The sequence below is a fragment of the Gorilla gorilla genome, chromosome 14, assembly GCF_029281585.2.
Source record: "Gorilla gorilla gorilla isolate KB3781 chromosome 14, NHGRI_mGorGor1-v2.1_pri, whole genome shotgun sequence".
Classification (NCBI taxonomy): Eukaryota; Metazoa; Chordata; class Mammalia; order Primates; family Hominidae; genus Gorilla; species Gorilla gorilla.
In genome coordinates, this window is record NC_073238.2 from 87,628,803 (window position 1) to 87,650,768 (window position 21,966).

The window sequence follows — 21,966 nt, forward strand, 5'->3', positions numbered from 1 at the left end:
CGCTCTTGTCCCCCAGGCTGGAGTGTGATGGCGCCATCTCAGCTCATTGCAACCTCCGCCTCCCAGGTTCAAGTGATTCTCCTGCCTCAGCCTCCTCAGTTGCTGGGATTAGGCGCCTGCCACCACGCCCAGCTAATTTTTGTATTTTTAGTAGAGACAGGGTTTCACCATGTTGGCCAGGCTGGTCTTGAACTCCTGACCTCAGGTGATCCGCCCGCCTCAGTCTCTCAAAGTTCTGGGATTACAGGCGTGAGCCACCTCACCCGGCAAGAATTTCTTGAGTCAGTGTTTTATGACTTATGATATTTTTATTGGTAAGCGGTATCACCCTATCTGTATAAGAACATTATAGAATTCCCAAACAAAATAAAAGCACTCAAACCAAATGAACAATTTAATATTATTAAACTTGATGTCTTCAAATCATTATCTTCTTCAGATTGTTGGTAATATGTGACCTCTGCATCTCATTATTTTCTTGCATGTCTTTGTCTTCCATTTCATTCATTTGTAACTCTAGTTCTGTGTAATTGCATTTGATTGTGTTTATTGTTCTATACTGAGTATACACATACTTGTTCTACACCTTCAACATATTTATTGAAAAATTACCATGTTTAAGTGACCCTAGTGTGAAGTTCTGTGGGAGACAAAAAGATGAAAAAAAGTTAACACCTAACATGTATGAAGAGTAAGAAAGCAAGAATAAAAATATGAATAAAGATAGCTCCAAGATTTTTTAATTAACCTAATAAAAATAGAGCTAATGATAAACTGATGCTTGCAAACGTATAATGGAATCAACAGATTTAAAATACAAAATTCACATTAAGGCTTATTTTATTTGTAGAAATCTTGTTATTTTAGGGTCAAATTAGAGAGAACTTAGTATATTTTTATTGGGAAATGAAGAATAATATAGTCAAAAACTGTAAACTCCTTAAAAATTTATAAAGAGAGAAAGATTAATGGTTCCCTAAGGTTGAATTTGAGGAGCAAAGGAGGAAGTTGGAATGTGGGGAGGATGGAGAGTGACTGATAATGGACACAGAAATTCTTCTTGAGATAATGAAAATAAAATTAGATTATAGTGATAGTGGCACAACTCTAAATATACTAAAAAACATTGAATTGTACACTTTAAATGGGTGGACTTTATGATATTTAAGTTGCATATCAGTAAAATTGTATGTCAGTAAAGTTTAAAAAAAAGTGGTTGTCAAAAAATGAGGACTGTGTGCTTTTTCCATCTCTAATGCCAGTTGAAAGGACAGAATTTTAGATCTAAACAAGCAACTCAAATCACTTTATAAACTTTTGCCAGAACTCATCTTTTTTATTTGGTATGAGTTCTTAGAAATAGATGTATAGAATGATATTTAACACTATTTATTATTATTATTATTTTTAGAGACAGGGGCTCACTGTGTCACCCCAGGCTGGATTGCAGTGGCACAATCCTAGCTCACTGTAACCTCGAACTCCTGGGCTCAAGTGATCCCCCCCATCTCAGCCTCCCAAGTAGCTGGAACCACGGGCATGCACCATCATGCCCAGCTAATTTTTGTATTTTTTGCAGAGGCAGGGTCTCCCCCTGTTGCCCATACTGGTCTTGAATTCCTGGCCTCAAGTGATCCTCCTGCCTCAGCCTCCCAGAGTGCTGGGGTTACAGGCATGAGCCACCGCACCTGGCCTTAACATTATTTTTTAGAATGTTGTCTGCATTTCTTTATCTGATATTGGGAAATATTAAAATACAGTAGAATTTTTTCTGCCCTATGATTTTATTTAAAGCACAGTTATCTTACTTTTTGTCATTATAAAACATTCCATCTAGGATTCCATGGATTCTGCAATTCACAGATTAATAGGTTAACTAGTATAAAATATGAAAATACGATAAATATGAAAATGTTAAGTTACTGGAAATGCAGAGAGGGTCTTTGGAGCAATATGTCTTCTCAAAATTATTAGCAGTTCTTTAAAGAAATATACCACTTCCTCCCACCGTAGTTAGAAGGAATAGATTTTATTCTTAAAATTGTTTCTTAAAAGTAGAATTGAGATGTTTCATATGTAATTTTAAATACTAAAGGTCAGTGCAATAAGTTATGGTAATGCAGAGCATCAGAGGGAGTGATTTTTTTTTTTAGTACAGAAGCTTAGCCTTTACTATAGACATTCTCTAAGTTTTATATATCTTTTTCGTCTCCACTTTCAATTAAAAACCTCATTTTTGTTTTATATTATAACATGCATTATGTTGTTTGAAGTAAACTCTGATAGTTCTCAAAGTGATAAGCTAATTATTGTTTGTAATAGTTCAACTAATTTTCTGATTTGTAATTGGAAAATATTTATAAAAGTGGAGACAAGCTGTAAATTGCTGTATTGTGGTCTTTTCAAGCAAGTGTTATAATGTTACCTCTCCACTTTTATAGCAAGGGCTAAAAACCGTTACTGCAGTAATCAGTATATCATGGTTATGTTTTAATGTTGTTACTCTCATAATTCTGAGTTGTGGGGTGTTGGTCTTCCACTACTGGTGCCTGAAAATATTATTTGACTCTATATTTTTTCTGTTAATATTTAAGTATAATTCGGAAATGATGTCTATTTTCAAGTACACAAACACATTTTGAATATTTTGGGCAGTATTTCACTTTTAAGCATTAATTTTCTTATTTCATTTGCCTAGTGTTCACTTGGCAAGAAGAGTGCTTCAATTAGAAAAACAAAACTCGCTGATTTTAAAAGATCTGGAACATCGAAAGGACCAAGTAACACAGCTTTCACAAGAGGTAAATAACTTAAACAAAAGAAACCCATATGAAGAATCACAGGATTCATTTTAATTGTTTGTAACTCTTTTATTTTTCTAAGCAGTTTTAAAATAAGCTGTTTGCTAGTACAAAATGATTTCACAATTTATGAAACTAACTGAATGTTAAGGCCATAAAAAACAACTTACAGTGTATGGCAAAACTGAGAACAAAAGGGAGATTAAAGGCCAGACTAAGTATAAATGCAGACTAGACAGACAAAGCTTTGATTTCTGAGAATATCAACTGGTAAAACAGGTTTGGCAAACTTTGGCGACATTTTAAGTTTTTTACTAATAAATCATTTTTAAGATAGATTTGGTTTTTACCTCTGTGTTTAATGAGAAATCACTCCTCTGTTAAATTTAACTTTGTTTACACTTAGAAAATCAGGCTCATATTGCTTCTTTTTCTTAGCCTTATGTCATTTAAACTATGTGTGTATATATATATATATGTATGCATTTTACATAGCATTTTTAATCATCTTCTGATGTCAAGATCTAATTTTATTTTTCTGTACTTTTGAAATGCGAGTCATAAAACAATTTAAACAGGAGGTACTACTTTGCTAATGTTCCTTTTAATTTATTTAATATTCCTGAGTGTCAACATAAGAAGTTTTTCGGTTTTTTTTCCGTCTCCGTCTCTCCGTCTCCGTCTCTCCGTCTCTCCGTCTCTGTCTCTCCGTCTCTGTCTCTCCGTCTCCGTCTGCGTCTGCGTCTGCGTCTGCGTCTGCGTCTCGTGTTTCTCTGAGACAGGGTCTGGCTTTATCGCCCAGACTGGAGTGCAGTGGCATGATCACAGTTCATTGCAACCTCTGCCTCCCAGGGTCAAGGACTCCTCCCTCCTCAGCCTCCCGAGTAGGTGGAACTGTAGCTACGCACTACTGTGCCTGGCTAATTTTTGTATTTTTTTGGTAGAGACAGGGTTTCACCATGTTGCCCAGGCTAGTCTAGAACTTCTGGGCTCAAGCGATCCACCTGCCTAGGGCCTCTGAAAGTACTGGGATTAGAGATGTGCCACTGCACCCAGCCAAGAAGTTAATATTTTAAAAGTTTTAAAAACTATTTCTCTTATAACAAAGGGTTTTTTCAAGTCATACATTAAATAACAATATATGTTGTTTATTATTTGTTTTCTTAAGGATCTGTTTATATTCTTTACAGTGTCTTTTCATACTATAACATTAGGAGGATCTTTATCCTCAAATTTCGAAAGACCAGAAATACTTCATTTTATTGCAGTGCCTGACACATAGTTAATGCTTGGGGTTGACACAGTGGTGTGTTGGTAAATGTTAACAGCCAGCTTTCCAAGAGGAATATGAGGGAGAGCTTGATTTGTAACATTGGCTTGTATCTGTTGTATAAATATTCCCACCATGGCTGACTTCAAACTACCAACCTAAGGTTACTGAAGATGGAGTAAAGATTGTCAGCAGCATACCAGTACTTAATGTTTGCACCATACAGATACAACAGACGTAGGTAAACTCAAGAGCTCAGATAATAGTAAAATAATTTTAAATTGACAAATATGATTGTTTTTACCTTTGTTTTTAATAAAATGTATTTTACTATAAATTTAAATAATTTAGTTTAGTTTTTAATGCTAGTTGTGTTTGATAGCCAGGCCACAAAATTCCTAAAAATTTTCAGGATTCATTTGTACTTCATTCTTTTCATTGCTGAGTAATTTCTTTGTGTGGATGTACCAGTTTGTTTATCCATTTACTTGTTGATGGACATTGGGGTCATTTCCAGTTTTTGGAATAAAGCTCATATGAACATTCATGTACAAGTCTTTGTATGAAATAATAGAGAACTCCTACAAGCTGCTGCAAGCCAAGTCCAGCACACTACTAGGTGGAAGCAGAAAAGATAAATAAATAAATAAACAAACAAACCTCTGTTTGCTAATATATTGTAGATCCCTCATGTTGCCTTTAATTTCACAGTAATTTTCAAAAATATTTTTTAAAAGTAAAATATTAAAATACATGCCTTCCTGAGCATTTCAGTTAATTGAAATAAGAATTTCTAAATGTGGGCTGGATGCAGTGGCTCATGCCTATTATCCCAGCACTTTCGGAGGCCAAGGCAGGAGAGTCACATGAGCTGAGGAGTTTGAGCCTTGGCTGCAAAGCAAGATCCACCATCTCTAAAAATAAAGAAGCCGGGTGCACTGGCTCATGCCTGTAATCCCAGCACTTTGGGAAGCCAAGGCAGGCGGATCACTTGAGGTCAAGAGTTCAAGACCAGCCTGGCCAACATGGTGGAACCCTGTCTCTACTAAAAATACAGAAATTAGCTGGGCATGATGGCACATGCCTGTAATCCCAGCTACCTGGGAAGCTGAGGCACGAGAATCACTTGAGCCTGGGAGGCAGAGGTTGCAGTGAGCTGAGATCGTGCCATCGTACTCCAGCCTGGGCAACAGAGGGAAAGAAACTCTAGTCTCAAAAATAAAAAGAAAGAATTTCTAAATGTGAACACACGTCTATAAATTGTTGGGAGAAAATGTAAGAAATTAAGTGTTAAATGCTCCTATAATTAAGTATAATTAACTTTGTATGAAACCATTTTTAAATAAGCTATGGCTTATATTGAGAAAAAGACTTAAATGCTGAAATATTTATGATGTGAAATGGTATGGTGCCTGGAATTTGCTTTAAAATATTTCATGAGAAAAGGAAGAAGGGCTCAACAAATAAAACAAGAATCACAAAATGTTAATAATGTTTGAAGTTGGATGACGTTTACATATAGGTTTAGTAGTGAGTTCTGGACTTTTGTGTATGTTTGAAAAAATTTCGTAAGACATTTGGAGAAAGAGTCAGTAACCCTATATTAAAGGATCTATGCCAACTTCAGTATATAACTTTTCCCTTAAGATTGAAAATAAAATATTTAAAGTATTCCATGGACTTTACTTTTTTCTGCTTTACAAAAATTATATTGCTTACACTGAAAATAATTATATAAACTAGATGAATGATTAGTATTAGATTGCTGTTATAACAATAGACTATTCATAATACGATGGTGAAATAATACAGATGGAAATTATCTCAGGATCTTTGTTCTTTATTTTATTTTATTATTTATTTATTTTTGAGACAGAGTCTCACTCTCTCGCCCAGGCTAGAGTGCAGTGGTGCATTCTTGGCTCACTGCAACTCTGCCTCCCAGTTTCAAGTGATTCTCCTGCATCAGCCTCCCGAGTAGCTGGTATTACAGGTGCACGCCACCACGCTGGGCTAATTTTTTGTATTTTTAGTAGAGATAAGGTTTCACCATGTTGGCTAGGCTGGTTCAGGATCTCTATTCTTTGGATCAGGTTAAATATTTAAATCAGTTTGGCCTTTTTGATAATACACAGATGAAATACTAATAACTAATGTTAGAATTACCATTGAGTTAAACGCTATTCAGATTATGTCTGAGATTATACATAAGTGAACTGACAAAATGACAATGCTAAGTAATACCCAAAATAAAAACAAATACTCCCCTTTTTAGCAGCTTTATTGAAGTATAATTGATATACAGCAAATTGCACATATTTAAGGTATATTGCAGTTTGACATTTGGCACATGAATATACCTATGAAACTATCACCAAAATGAAGGTAATAAACACATACATCTCCCCAAAAGTTTCCATATGCCCCTTTGGAATTCTTCCCTCCCAACCTTCCCCATCTCAGTCCCTAAGCAATTACTGATTTACTTTCAGTTACTGTAGGTTAGTTAGTTAGTTAGTTTGTCTGTTTGTTTGTTTGTTTGTTATTGAGACAGAGCCTCACTCTGTTGCCCAGGCTGGAATGCAATTGTGCAATCTTGGCTCACCACAACCTCTGCATCCTGGGTTCAAGCAATTCTCCTGCCTCAGCCTCCCAAGTAGCTGGGACTACAGGCATGTGCCACCATTCCCAGCTAATTTTTGTATTTTTAGTAGAGGCGGGGTTTCACTATGTTGGCCAGGCTGGTCTCGAACTCCTGACCTCATGATCCACCTGTCTCAGCCTCTCAAAGTGCTGGGATTACAGGTGTGAGCAAGCCTAGCTTGTATTTCCTAGACTTTTATATAAGAGGAATCATATAGTATGTATATGCTTTTTTTAATGTCTGCTTTCACTCTGCATAATTATTTCAAGATTTATTTGTAGTTCATTTTTTTCATTACTGAGTAACATTTCATTGTGTGGATGTACCACAGTTTGTTTATCCATTCACTTGTTGATGGACATTGGAGTCATTTCCAGTTTTCTGAATAAAGCTCAGATTTACATTCACATACAAGTCTTTGTATGGACGTATGCTTTCATTTCTCTTGGGTAAATATCTAGGAGTAGACTGGCCGGATCATATGGTAGGTGTCTATTTGACATCTTAAGAAACTGCTAAACTGTTTCCCAGATGTTTGTACCATTTTACATTTCCACCAATAACGTATGAAAGTTCCAATTTTTCTGCATCCTTGCCTTGATATGGTTAGTTTTTTTATCCACTATAATGGGTGTGTAGTGGCATGTTAGTGTGGTTTTAATTTGCATTTCTCTAATGACAAATGATTTTGAGGATCTTCTCATTTAAGTTTCTTTGCACTCTGTTTATCTTCTTGGGAGAAGTGTCTCCTCACATTTTTTGTCTGTTTTATCAGGTTGTTTGTCCTCTTATTCTTGAGTTTTGAGTATTATTTGTATATCCTAAATACAAGTCATTTATCAGATATATGATTTACAAATATTTTTTCCCACCCTGTGGCTTATCTTTTCACCTCTTAATGATGTCTTTTTGTTTGTTTATTTATTTATTTATTTATTATTTATTTTTAGAGACAGAGTCTCACTCTGTTGCCCAGGTTGGAGTGCAGTGGTGTAATCATAGCTCATTGCAGCCTCGAACTCTTGGACTCAAGAGCCTCAAACTATTGGGAGCCTTAACTTCCCAAATACTAGGACTGCAGTTACCTGCAACCACACCTGGCTAATTTTTTTTATTTTTTTGTAGAGATGAGGTCTCACTATGTTGCTCAGGTTGTCTCGAACTCCTGGGCTCAAGTGATCTTCCCACCTTGGCTTCCCAAAGTGCTGGGATTACAGGTGTGAGCCATCCCACCCAGCCAACAATGTCTTTTGAAGAAATGCTTTTATCAAGTACAGTTCATCACTTTGTTCTTTTATGGATTGTGCTTTGGTATTGTATTTTAAATATCTTTGCCTAACCTAGGGTCATAAGGGGTTTTGTCTATTTTTAATTCTAGATGTTTCATAGTTTTAGGTCTGTGATTCATTTTTAGTTTAATTTTTATACCGAGTGGAAGATATAGATAGAAATTGATATGTTTGCATAATTGAAACACAACTGTTGTAGCATCATTTGTTGAGAAACAGTCATTTATGTGTGAGACTGTTCTCGACTCTCTGTTCCAGTTATCTGTCTTTATGTCAATACCACACTATCTCGATTGCTGTAGCTTTATAATATCTGGAAATCAGATAGTATTGGTCCTCCAATGCTGTTCATTTTCAAAATTGTTTAGCTGAGTGTTTTTTTTTTTGCATTTCTATATGAATTCTATCATCAGTTTGTTAATTTTTTTTCAAAAACTAGCTGTGATTTTGGTTGACATTACGTAAGTTGAATATATAGATGAAGCAGAGAAAATTGACATCTTAATATTGAATATTCTGACCCATGAACATACTGTATCTTTACCCTTATTTAGGTCTTCTTTAATTTATCTTAATACTATTATTTTTTAGTTTTCACTGTATAACTGAAAACTGTCAACTGTTTGACATCTTTTATTTTCAAACTTTTACAGTGAAAGCTACTAAAACATTAGCATTAGCAAAGTGTTTGTTTTTCCAGCCTTCTTCTTTTAACCCGTCTGACAAAATATGATTTTCAATTGGAGATTTTTTTAGAACACTTAACATCTAGTATATTTGTTGATATGGTTATGTTCAAGTTTTTCATCTTGCTAATGTTTTCTGTTTGGCCCATCTACTTTTTATTCACTTTTTTTTTCTTGTCTTCTTTTGGATTAATTGAATTTTTTTTCATTTCATTTTATCTTATTGTTGCCTATTGGCTATAACTTTGTTATTTCAGTGGTTGATTTTGATTATAGTGTATATGTATCTTTAACTTATCACCATGTAGCTCCAAGTGATATTTAGTAAAACATATGGTATAAGAACCTTACAACAGTATTCTTCTATTTGTTCCCCCAGCCTTTGTGTTCTTGTTGTCATACATTTTATTTATACACGTATAAACTCCCATACTATATTACTGCTATTATTACTTAAACAGTGATAATCAGGCTGGGCACAGTGGCTCACGCCTGTAATCCTAGCACTTTGAGAGGCTGAGACAGGTGGATCACCTGAGGTCAGTAGTTTGAAACCAGCCTGGCCAACATGGCAAAACCCTGTCTCTACTAAAAATACAAAATTTAGTGTGGTAGCAGGCACCTGTAATCCCAGCTACTCGGGAGGCTGAGGCAGGAGAATAGCTTGAACCTAGGGGTTCGAGGTTGCGGTGAGCCAAGATCGCGCCACTTCACTCCAGCCTGGGCGAAAGAGTGAAACTCCATCTCAAAAAAAAATAAATGAAATGAAATAAACAGTGATAATCTTATAAAGAGATATAATAATATGAGGGAAATATGTTAAATTTAAATAGTTACCATACCTTGTGCTCTTTATTCCTTTTTGTAGGCCTAAATTTCAAACTGTTATCTATTCCTTCTGGTTGATGCACTTCCTTTAACAATTTTTATAGAGCAGGTCTATGGTGATGAATTCTGTTTCTGTATATAGCAAAAAGTTGCTATTTTGCTTATTTTTAGTTTTTTTGTTTTTACATTTCTGACTATTTTTGACAAAAGTCTAGGTTAAAATGCAATTCTCACAGATATGCTGTAAGGCCAAATTAACTGAAAGTAGCCATTTAAGGGTTTACTTTTTTTATTGTGGTAAAATTCAGATAACAAAATTTACCATTTTAACCATTTTAAAGTATACGATTTGGTAGCTCATGGTATGTTTACGGTGTTTCATACACAGCACTACTATCTAGTAAAAGAGCATTTCCATCACCTGGGAAGGAAACCCTGTACCCATTAAGCAGTGACTCCCCATTCCCGCCTCCACCTCAGTCCCCCACAGGCAATAATGGCTCTCTCTCTCTCTCTATGGATTTGCCTGTTCTGGATATGTTATATAAATGAAATCATGCAATATTTGGCCTTTTGTGTCTGGCTCCTTTCACTTAGCATAATGTTTTCAGGGTTCATATTTTGCCATCTATCAGTGCTCAGTTCCTTTTTATGACTGAATAATATTCCATTTTGCAGATTAACTACATTTTGTTTATCCATCAGTTAATGGATTTTTGTCTGTTTTGAATAGTGCTGCTGTGAACATTTCATGTTCAAATTTTTTGTTTGAACACCTGTTTTCAATTCTCATTAAGTGGAATTCAAGATGAAATGGTAATTCTATGATTCACTTTTCAAGAAACTGCAAAACTGTTTTTCTTAGTGACTATGCCATTTTACATTCCCACCAGCCATTTCAGGGGTTCCAATTTTTCCACATCCTCACCAATGCTTATTTTTCATTTTTTTAACTCTAGCCATCCTGGTGATTACAAAGTAGTATCTTCTAATGATTTTGCTTTGCATTTCTCTAATTAGGCTAATAATGTTAACTATCATTTTGGGTTCTTATTGGCCATTTATATATCTTCTTTAGAAAGATGTCTATTCGAGTCATTTGCCCGCTTTTGAATTGGGTTGTCTTTCTGTTGTTGAGTTGTAAGAGTTCTTTATGTATTCTGGACACTAGACCTTTATCGAATATATGATTTGCGAATATTTTCTCCCATTCTGTGTGGGTTGTCTTTCCTCCACTTGTTAGTGTCCTTCAAGGCACAAAAGTCTTTAATTTTGATAAAATCCACTTTATCTTAGGTGTCTTGTGCTTCACCTTTGGTTTTGTGGGTTTTTTACTGAGGTGAAATTCACATGACATAAGATTAACCATTTTAAAGTAAACCATTTAATATTCATTCACAGTGTTGTACAATCACTATATCTAGTCCTAAAACATGTTCATCACCCCAGAATAAAACCTTGTACCCATTAAGCACTTAATCCCCACTCCTCTTTGCCCCCACCCTCTGACAACTGCCAAATCAGTTTATTTCTGTGGATTTACTTCATCTGGATATGTTTCATATAAATGGAATTATACAATATGTGACCTTTTGTGTCTGGTTTCTTTCACTGAGCATACTGTTTTTGATGTTCATCCATATTGTAGCATGTATCCAGTACTTTATCCCTTTTTATGGCCAAATAATATTCTGTTGTGTATATTTACCTTAATTTGTTTATTCATTTATCCTTTGATGAACATTTAGGTTATTTCCACCTTCTGACTATTGTAAAAAGTGCTGCTATGAACACGCAAATACAAGCAAATGTATGAGTACCTGTTTTCATTTCTTTTAAGTGTATACCTGGGAATGGATTTGCTGGGTTCACCTTTGTTTTTTAGAAAGATATTTTCCCTGGGTAAGGAATTTGAGGTTGACTTTTCTCTCCCTCTCTCTCTTTTTCAGTAGTTGAAAGATACTGCTTCACTCCCTTCTAGTTTGCATCGTTTCTGCCAAGATATTGCTGTCATCCTTATCTTTGTTCCTCTCTAGGTAATGTGTATTTCTTTAGCTGCTTTTAAGAGATTTTTAGTCACTGGCTTTAAGCAATTTGATTATCATTTGGCTTGCTGGAGTTTTCTTCATGTTTCCTATGCTTGGGTTTTGTTGAACATCTTACATATGTGAGTTTATCAAATTTATAAATTTCTTAAATTTTTAAATACTTCAATCCTCTCACCTTCCTTTGGGGACTTCAATGAGATATATATTAGGTTGCTTAAAGTTATTCTACAACAGAACAAATGATGTTCTCTTCAGTTTTTTTCAGTCTTTTTTCTGCTTTTCTTTTGAATAGCTTCTTTTACTATGTCTTCCAGTTCACTAATCTTTTTTTCACCACTGTATAATCTGCTTTCAGTTCAATCCAGTTTTTATCTCAGATATTGTAGTTTTCATTTCTAGAAGTTCAAATTGGATCTTCTTTGTGTCTTTTAGGTCTCTCCTTAACATTCTCAAACTTTATTTTCTGGAATATGTGAAATATAATTTCAATAACTTTTTTATATTCTTGCCTACTAATTCTATTATTTTGTCATTTCATGGCTGGCTTCAATAAATTTGAATTTTCTCATATATCACATTGTTCAGCTTCTTTGCATACGTAGTAATTATTTACTGGATGCCAGACCTTGTAAATTTTACCTTGGTGCTATATATTTTGTATTCCTATATGTTTTTGTTAGCTTTGTTCTGGGACATAGTTAGGTTTCTTGGAAACAGTTTGATTCTTCCAAATCTTGCTTTTAAGCTTTTTTAGGCAGAGAAGGGTTTATCGTAAGGCCAATTTTTCCCCCATTACTACAACAAAACTCTTTCAGTATTCCATGTCCTATAAATTGTAAGGTTTTCTACTTTGGCTGATGGAAATAAGCACTATGCCTTGCCCATGTTCACTTCAGAGATTGCTCCTACCAATCTTGTCTGTAGTTCTGTCTCCTGTCTTTATACATATGCACTGTTCTGTGCCAGGTAAATACTTAAGGGGCACTATCTGTAAATTGTCAGAGTTCTGTCTCTTTGCAGCTCCCTTTTCTTCAGTAGTCTCCCATATGAACTGTAACCACCTTGGTTATTACTTCTATCAACAGCTCCTTAACTCAGGGAGTTTGACAGGCTCTGCCTTAATTCTCCTTCCCAGCACCACAGCTTGAAAGCTGTCTCTAGTCAATAAACTAAGGCAGTCATAGAGTTTACCTTGTTTGTTTCCTGTGTGTCAGGGATCTCCTTCATTGCATGATGTCCAGTGTCTTTCGACCGTTGTTTTATTAGTTGGTCCGGTATAAAAGAGAAAAAAAGCTATTCTTTTTTGTGTATTTGTGTATACCCACTAATTCTCAAGAAACTGCCAAGTTTAGTTAAGAGTCAAGTGTCAGTGTGGAGTTTGTTAAACAGTAGAAAATCCAGAATCATGAAGTGTGCCACATTACTGCCAACAGTAAGGCAGCTAAGAATTGGTCTTTCTTAGCTGCCTTAAACCTTGATATATGCTCTCCTTCTAGTTATTCAGTAAAAATTTATCAATTTCCCACTATATTCAACAACTGATGACAAAATAGACATGGTTTTTCACTTCTAACATAACCAACCTTATTCACAAAGGCCTTATTTTCTACTGTAAGCACGCAGAGATTTATCTTTTACAACTAACTTAATTTCAGGAAGCTTGTCTAGAACGTGGGACATGCACAGTCATCAGTGACCACATGGCAAGGTTTAGCTACCTGGAATTTTGTACCTAGAAGGCTTTGCTAGATTTGAAAGAGGCTTCAAGGTGCATAGGTAAAATAAAGTAGACCTATATGTATTAACTTTGAAAGAAATTTATACTGTATTGATGATTTTTCAAAAAACAAATTGCAGAATAATTTGTGTTTCTCTGTTTGGGTTTTAATATATTTGTGTGTGTGCATGTACCCAGCATATACAGAGAGGATGGGATTGTGTTTCTGTTTAAACATACAGAAAATGAAAAAAATCTGAAAATATGTCATGCAAAGGGGACACAAATACCACTAGTCATGGATTAGCAATATGAAATAAGCTTTATTGGTATAAAGTAAGTACTTGAAGTAATAAAACATTTATCTCTGCCCTTTGAGTTGCCTGACCCATTCTTCTGCCTCTAACAACTGCTAGGAGTGTTCTTCCAGCATCCCCAGTGAGCTCAGTCTCTTGAAAAGAGTCTGTGGCACATACAACTCACAGGACCCCACCTCAACATTATAAAGGAGGAGATTCACATACCTACCATGTGGCCCTAAACAATCTAGATCTGATTAAATTTCAAGGTCAACCATATTTCTAAGACTTCAATGACGTAAAAAAAAAAAAAAACCAACTATTTTGTGTACCACTGTGAAGAAGAGTGGAGGATGCTGCTGATTAAACTGTGATACAATGCTTTGTTATTACTTTAATTTTTTTCATTTTAGACATACTTTCTTTTAGACTTTAGGCAGTGATTTTTATCCTATATTGCACAACTCTGTTTCTGTGTTTTTCTTCTGTTTCAATGCCGAATCCCTTGTGATCTTTTTAGATACTTAAATGACAATTGTACTCAGCCTATGAAGGACTAGCCATACTCAAAACTCAATTGAAGTAATAATATGAACAGCCAAGACCAATTTTTTCATGCATGGGCTTTATCAACAGCAATTATAAGATGTATGCTATTTTCATAGAAGAGATTAAAAACAGTATGATTTATAGGGTTCCTTTGCCTTTCAAAATGTTTGTCTGTTTGTTGATATTAAAAATCCTTTAGTAGGCTGGGCACAGTGGGTCACACCTGTAATCCCAGCACTTTGGGAGGTCAAGGTGGGCAAATAACTTGAGGCCAGGAGTTCGAGACCTGCCTGACCAACATGATGAAACCCTGTCTCTACTAAAAATACAAAAATCATCCGGGTGTGGTGGTGCGCACATATAGTCCCAGCTACTTGGGAGGCTGAGGCAAGAGAATTGCTTGAGCCTGGGAGGCAGAGGTTGCAGTGAGCCAAGATTGTGTCACTGCTCTCCAGCCCAGGTGACAGAGCAAGACTCTGTCTCAAAAAAAGAAAAATATCGTTTAGTAAAGAACAGTGGCATTTATTTCATTACTAGAAATACAAGGCTTAAAAAATAACACTTAGATGAGATACTACATTGCCTGAATTTTTTTTAATTTAGCAAGTGAATTTTAATTCATCAGCCTATCAAAAGTCTTTACCTTACTAGAATAATAGTAGAATAATATTCACCAGAACCTGGGAAGGTGAAGATGGGGAATGAAGAGAGGGTGGTTAATGGATGCAAACATAAAGTTAGATAGAAGGAATAAGTTGTAGTGTTTAATTGCACAATAGGATGACTGTAGTTTACAATAATTTATTGTATATTTCAAAATAGCTAGAAGATTTGAAATGTTCCTAATACAAAGAAATGACAAATGTTTAAGGTTATTGATGTCCTAAATATCCCGATTTGATTTTCACATATTATATGCATGTATCAAAATATCACATATACCCTATGCATATAATTATGTATCAATTTAAAAATTAATAATTTTTTAAAAGTCCCCTATCCAAAACTGTCCTCTGTGCTGTCAATCATGACTTATTTTTAAAGGCCCATGGCCTACAAGACAATGTCCAGATTCTTTAGCGTGGCATAGATGGCCAGTTTGATTCTAATCTACTTCTCTTCCTCATCTTCTGTCATCTCCCCTCTTCCCAAATCTTCACTTGCTGTCTCCTCCCACCACTTTGTTACCTTCGTACTCCTCAGTCTCCTTTGTTGACTTCTTTTTCTCTGATTATGTCTTAAGTGTTGACATGCCCCAGGGTTCTATCTTGTTTGTTTAGGGGAAAAGGGGAAAAAGCCAAGAACTTTCAAGTTGGGCGGACTGGTTATATGACTTTAGGCAAGTTATCTTTTTGTAAGCCTCAGTTTTCAAAAGTGTAAGTGGAAATAATAATACTATATTGCATGTTTGCTCCAAAATGAGAGAGGGTTCAATCTAAGATAAGCACTTAGCACACTAACTGGCATATGTTAATCACTCGGTAAATGTAGGATCTTATTTCTGTTCTAGAGTTTCATTTATTTTTCTCTTGCTGGCCATAGTATTAATAAAATAAGTATTTTTCTTATAAATCTGGCAATTTTTAAAGGAAATAATAGTTCCAGAATTGGAGTAAATAATGATTTTGCCTATATAGGAGTATTCAGAATAAGCCAGGTGTGGTGGCTAATGCCTGTAACCCCAGCACTTTGGGAGGCTGAGGCAGGGGGATCGCCTGAGGTCAGGAGTTGAAGACCAGCCTGGCCAACATGGTGAAACCCTGTCTCTACTGAAAATACAAAAATTAGCTGGGCATGGTTGTGGGCATCTGTAATCCCAGCTACTTGGGAGACTGAGGCATGAGAATCGGTGGAACCCAGGAGGCAGAGGTTGTAGTGAGCTGAGATCGCACCACTGCAGCACTCTAGCCTAGGTGACAGAGCAAGACTGTCACGAAAAGAAAAAGAAGTATTCAGAATAAACAATAAAATCAATTTTAACACAATAGCAAAATGTTTAATAATAATTTAAATAATTTCTGCTCTTATCAAATGCAGAAGTGTATTTAATTGCATACAAACTAAGCATTTTAGGAGAAATGTGAAAAGCTGCATTTTTGTTTTATTTTTTTTAATTAAGACAAGTACTCATTGATGAATAGTGTTTATATGATCAAAACATAAACAGTGAATGTTCTTGTTTTTTAATTTCAACTTTTATTTTAGATTCAGGGGTACATGGGCAGGTTTATTATCTGGGTTTTTTGTTGGTCGGTTTTTTTGAGATGGAGTCTTACTCTGTCACCCAGGCTGGAGTGCAGTGGCACAATCTCGGCTCACTGCAACCTCTGCCTCCCTGGTTCAAGCGATTCTCCTGCCTCAGCCTCCTGAGTAGCTGGAATTACAGGCTCCTGCTACAGTGCCCGGCTGATTTTTGTATTTCTCTGGGTATATTATGTGATGGTAAGGTTAGGAGTTTAATTGCTACTGTCACCCAGGTAGTGAGCATCATACCCAATAGTTAGTTTTTCAACCCTTGGCCCCCTCTCCCTCTCCCCATTGCTAGTTCCCAGAGTCTGTTGTTCCCATCTTTATGTCCATATGTATGCAATGTTTAGTTCCCACTTATAAGTAAAAATATGGAGTATTTGGCTTTCTGTTTCTGCATTAAATCACTTAGGGTAGTGGCCTCCAGCTGCATCTGTGTTGCTGCAAAGGACACAATTTCATTCTTTTTTATTGCTGCGTAGTATCCCATGGTGTATATGTATGATAATTTCTTTATCCAATCCATTGTTATGGGCACGTAGGTTGATTCCATGTCTTCATTATTGTACATGGTGCTGTGATGGGCATGTGAGTGCATGTGTTTGGTAGAATGATTTATGTTCCTTTGAGCTTATACCCAGTAATGGGATTGCTAGGTTGAATGATAGCTGTGTTTCAAGTTCTTTGAGAAATCTCCAAACTGCTTTCCACAATGGCTGAACTAACTTACATTCCTACCAACAGTATACAAGCATTCCCTTTTCTCCTCAGCCTCACCAGTTTTGACTTTTTAATAAAAGCTATTCTGACTGGTATGAGATGGTACCTCATTGTGGTTTTGATATGCATTTTTCTGATGATTAGTGATGATCATTTTTTGAAAAACTTTTTTAAAACAAAGAAAAGCTTCAAATTAACCAGAATTGTTATATTCAAATTAGAGAACATGAATTACTGACAAAATAAATTTGTTGAATCAAAAAGCCAAAGTTAAGCAATAATAATAAGACAAAAATGAATATAAACATTTAAGAGTAATGATATCATAGTCTATTATCAGTTTTCAGTAAATATAACAAAAATGATTATACAAATATATATGTATAAATAAGAATAGCTAGTAATTTTGAGAGCCTACTTAATGCCAGTCATAGCACTTTATGAAACCACATAAGTTCTGCTTGGGTTAACTGGACTTTCCAGAACATGAAACCCCTGAGTTGGCCAGTGTGTCCAGACTTCTTGAGGCCTGAAAGAAGCTCTCCAACTGAGTGAACTTCCATTAGGTTGGCAAGTGTATTAATCCGTTCTCACACTGCTAATGAAGACATACCTGAGACTATAATCAATGAAGGAAAGAGGTTTCATTGACTCACAGTTCTGCAGGGCTGAGGAGGCCTCAGGAAACTTACAGTCATGGTGAAAGGGGAAGCAAACACGTCCTTCTTCACATGGTGGCAGCAAGAAGTGCCAAGCAAAGGGGGAAAAGCCCCTTACAAAAACCATCAGACCTTGTGAGAACTCACTCACTATCATGAGAACAGCATGAGGGTAACTGCCCCCATGATTAATTACTTCCCACTGGGTCCCTCCCACAACACATGGGGATTTTAGGAACTACAATTCAGGGTGAGATCTGGATGGGGACACAAAACCTAACCATATCATTCTGCACCTGGACCCTCCCAAATCTCATATCCTCATATTTCAAAACACAATCATGCCTTTCCAACAGTTCCCCAAAGTCTTAACTCTTTCCAACATTAACCCAAAAGTCCAAGGCCAAAGTCTTACCTGAGACAAGGCAAGTCCCTTCCGCCTATGAGCCTGCAAAATTAAAAGCAAGTTAGTTACTTCCTAGATACAGTGGGGGTACAGGCATTGGGTAAATACACCCATTTCAAGTGGGAGAAACTGGCCAAAATGAAGGGGCTACAGGCCCCATGTTAAGTCCAAAATCCAACAGGACAGTCAAATCTTAAAGCTCCGAAATTACCTCCTTTGACTCCATGTCTCACATCCAGGTCACATTGATGCAAGAGGTGGGCTCCCACGGTCTTGGGCAGCTCTGCCCTTGTGGCTTTGCATGGTTCAGCCCCCCTCCCAGCTGCTTTCATGGGCTGGCAGTGTCTACAACTTTTTCAGGCAGACAGTGCAAGGTGTTAGTAGATCTACAATTCTGGGGTCTGGAAGACGGTGGCCCTCTTCTCACGGCTCCACTAGGCAGTGTCCTAGTGTGGACTTTTTGTGGGTGCTCCAACCCCACATTTCCCTTCCGCACTGCCCTAGCAGAGGTTCTCCATGAGGGCTCTGCCCCTGCAGCAAACTTCTGCCTGAACATCCAGGAGTTTTCATACATCCTCTGAAATCTAGTCAGTGGTTTCCAAACTTCAGTTCTTAACTTCTGTGCCCCTACCTGCAGGCCCAACACCACGTGGAAGCTGCCAAAGCTTGGGGCTTGCACCATCTGAAGCAATGGCCTGAGCTGTACATTGGCCCCTTCTAGTCATGGCTGGAGCTGAAGCAGCTGGGATGCAGGGCACCATGTCCCGAAGCTGCATAGAGCAGGGGGGCCCTGGGCCTGGCCCCAGGAAACCATTTTTCTCTCCTAGGGCTCCAGGCCTGTGATTGGAGGGGTTGCTGTGAAGGTCTCTGACATACCCTGGAGACATTTTCACCATTGTCTTGGCAATTAACATTTTGCTCCTTGTTACATAGGCAAATTTCTGCAAGAGGCTCAAATTTCTCCCCAGAAAATGAGGTTTTCTTTTCTATCAGGCTGCAAATTTTCCAAATTTTATACTCTACTTCCTCTTGAATGCTTTGCCTCTTAGAAATTTTTCCCCCAGAGTGTAAATTAGTTCAACCATTGTGGAAGATAGTGTGGCGATTCCTCAAGGATCTAGAACCAGAAATACCATTTGACCCAGCAATCCCATCATTGGGTATATACCCAAAGGATTATAAATCATTCTAATATAAAAACACATGCACGCATATATTTATTGCAGCACTATTCACAATAGCAAAGACTTGGAACCAACCCAAATGCTCATCAATGATAGGCTGGATAAAGAAAATGAGGCACATACACCATGGAATACTATGTAGCCATAAAAAAGTTCATGTCCTTTGCAGGAACATGGATGAAGCTGGAAACCATCATTCTCAGCAAACTAACACAGGAACAGAAAACCAAACACCACGTGTTCTCACTCATAAGTGGGAGTTAAACAATGAGAACACATGGACACAGGGAGGGGAACATCACACACCGGGGCCTGTCTCGGGGTGGGGAGCTAGGGGAGGTATAGCATTAGGAGAAGTACCTAGTGTAGACGAGTTGATGGGTGCAGCAAACCACCATGGCACATGTATACCTGTGTAACAAACCTGCACGTTCTGCACATGTATCCCAAAACTGAAAGTATAATTTAAAAAAAAGAAAAAGAAATTTCTTCCCCCAGATACCCTAAATCATCTCTCTCAAGTTCAAAGTTCCACAGATCTCTAAGACAGCAGCAAAATGCCACCAGTGTCTTTGCATAGCAAGAGTGACCTTTACTCCAGTTCCTAAGAAGTTCCTCATCTCCATCTGAAACTACCTCAGTCAGCCTGGACCTTTTTGTCCATATCACCATCGGCATTTTGGTCAAAGCTCTAGGAAGTTCAGCCAGTCTCTAGGAGGCTCCAAATTTTCACACATTTTCCTATCTTCTTCTGAGCCCTCCAAATTGTTCTAATCTCTGCCTGTTATTCAGTTCCAAAGTCACTTCCACATTTTCAAGTATCTTCACATCAGTGCCCCACTACCCAGTACTGATTTACTGTATTAAGCCATTCTCATGCTGCTAATAAAGACATACCTGAGACTGCTAATCTATAAAAGAAAGAGGTTTAATTGATTCACAGTTCCACAGGGCTGGGGAGGCCTCAGGAAACTTACAATCATGGTGGAAGGGTAAGCAAACCACATGTCTTTCTTCACATGGTGGCAGCAAGGAGAAGTGCAGAGCAAAGGGGGAAAAGCCCCTTATAAAACCATCAGATTTTGTGAGAACTCACTATCACGAGAACAGCATGAGTGTAACCACGCCCATGATTAATACCTCCCACCAGGTTCTTCTGATGACATGTGGGGATTATGGGAACTACAGTTGAGGATGAACTTTGGATGGGAACACAAAGCCTAAACCATATCAACAAGTATATCAAAGAAGAATCAAAGAATTCACAAAAATGATTCAAATACAATCAGTCTACTCTTAGGTTCCTGATGGATGTGTTATTAGCTATATTTAACATATTGAAGAAGAAAAACAGAGAACATACTGAATACTGTAATATATGGTATGACCATTCTTGAAATCACATTTTCACTAAGTGATTAAGCTTTTGGAAAACTGGCCACAAAGTTGACCTGAGACTGATTTGGAAGATTGGGGCTGATTTGTATGTAAATATAATCCTTTATAATTAAAAATGTAACTACTACCTGGACAAATAGCTGTCTTTTTTTTTTTTTTTTTTTTTTTTTTGAGACAGAGTCTCGCTCTGTCAGCCAGGCTAGAGTGCATTGGCACAATCTCGGCTCACTGCAACCTCTGCCTCCTGGGCTCAAGCAATTCTCCTGCCTCATCCTCGTCAGTAGCTGGGATTACAGGTGTGTGCCACCACACCCGGCTAATTTTTTGTATTTTTAGTAGAGACAGGGTTTCACCCTGTTGGCCAGGCTGGTCTTGAACTCCTGACCTCAGGTGATCTGCCCGCCTTGGCCTCCCAAAGTGCTGGGATTACAGGCGTGAGCCATGGCACCCAGCCGACAAATAGCTTTCATACTTTTTTGACCATGACCTATAGTATGAAGTGTACCTTACATAGCAACCCAGTGCCCAAATATATGTTGTGTATTTGTGTGTGTGTATCTGAAACAATATCCTTACTATGTACAGTACATTCTATTAGTTGCTATTCTGTTATGTTTCTTTTTTTATTTCTAATTTTTTTTAACACTGTTTGCAAACTATGTGTGAAAACACTCATTTGGATAAATGTGTAATATTTTCATCTTATGGAAGCCTTCATGAAAAATCAGTTTTAGAATTGAAAAAGAAAGGTGAAAAAGTAAGAATGATTATAAAGGATGCTAGAGAAATATGGAGTCATCCGGTGTGACTGTTGTATAAATATGTAGAATGCTTCCTAGATGTGTTTGTCTACTATGTGTAGGAGCAAGCTAATCCAACCACTATATCATTTTGAATTAATACTGTGTACTGCTGAAATAATTGTTATGTATCCCCTTATTTTTGTCCTGTCCCTTTTCTGCCCCTTTGAGCAATCTTGAACAAATTGGCTGTGGTTTTCTTAGTTGGTTGGAATTAGTATCATTTACAAATTTGAATAATTCTAGTCTGTACTCTATTCCTCCGAACTATTGATAATACAGCTATATGGCTAAGACTCAGAGAACCCCAGTACTTTCATTCTTTATCTAGAGAGGTGTTTAGACCACGTCTTCAAAAAAAGGTACCCCTCCAATTCAATAGTGATTTCCTTTGAAAAATCTTATTTTGAACTTTGTTGAC

General features: G+C 36.9%; 1 protein-coding gene across 3 annotated transcripts in view; it reads left to right on the forward strand.

Annotated features, from left to right (window-relative positions):
- Positions 1–21,966, forward strand: part of PIBF1 (progesterone immunomodulatory binding factor 1) — a 232,929-nt gene that overhangs the window by 145,739 nt on the left and 65,224 nt on the right. For 2 of the 3 annotated variants that reach the window (XM_004054592.5, XM_031001205.3), the window contains one exon: positions 2,699–2,801. In XM_004054592.5, the coding sequence (XP_004054640.3) occupies positions 2,699–2,801 (103 nt within the window). Of the gene's footprint in view, positions 1–2,698; positions 2,802–11,467; positions 11,550–21,966 lie in introns of those variants that run through there. The other variant, XM_055360191.1, reaches the window with a different exon arrangement.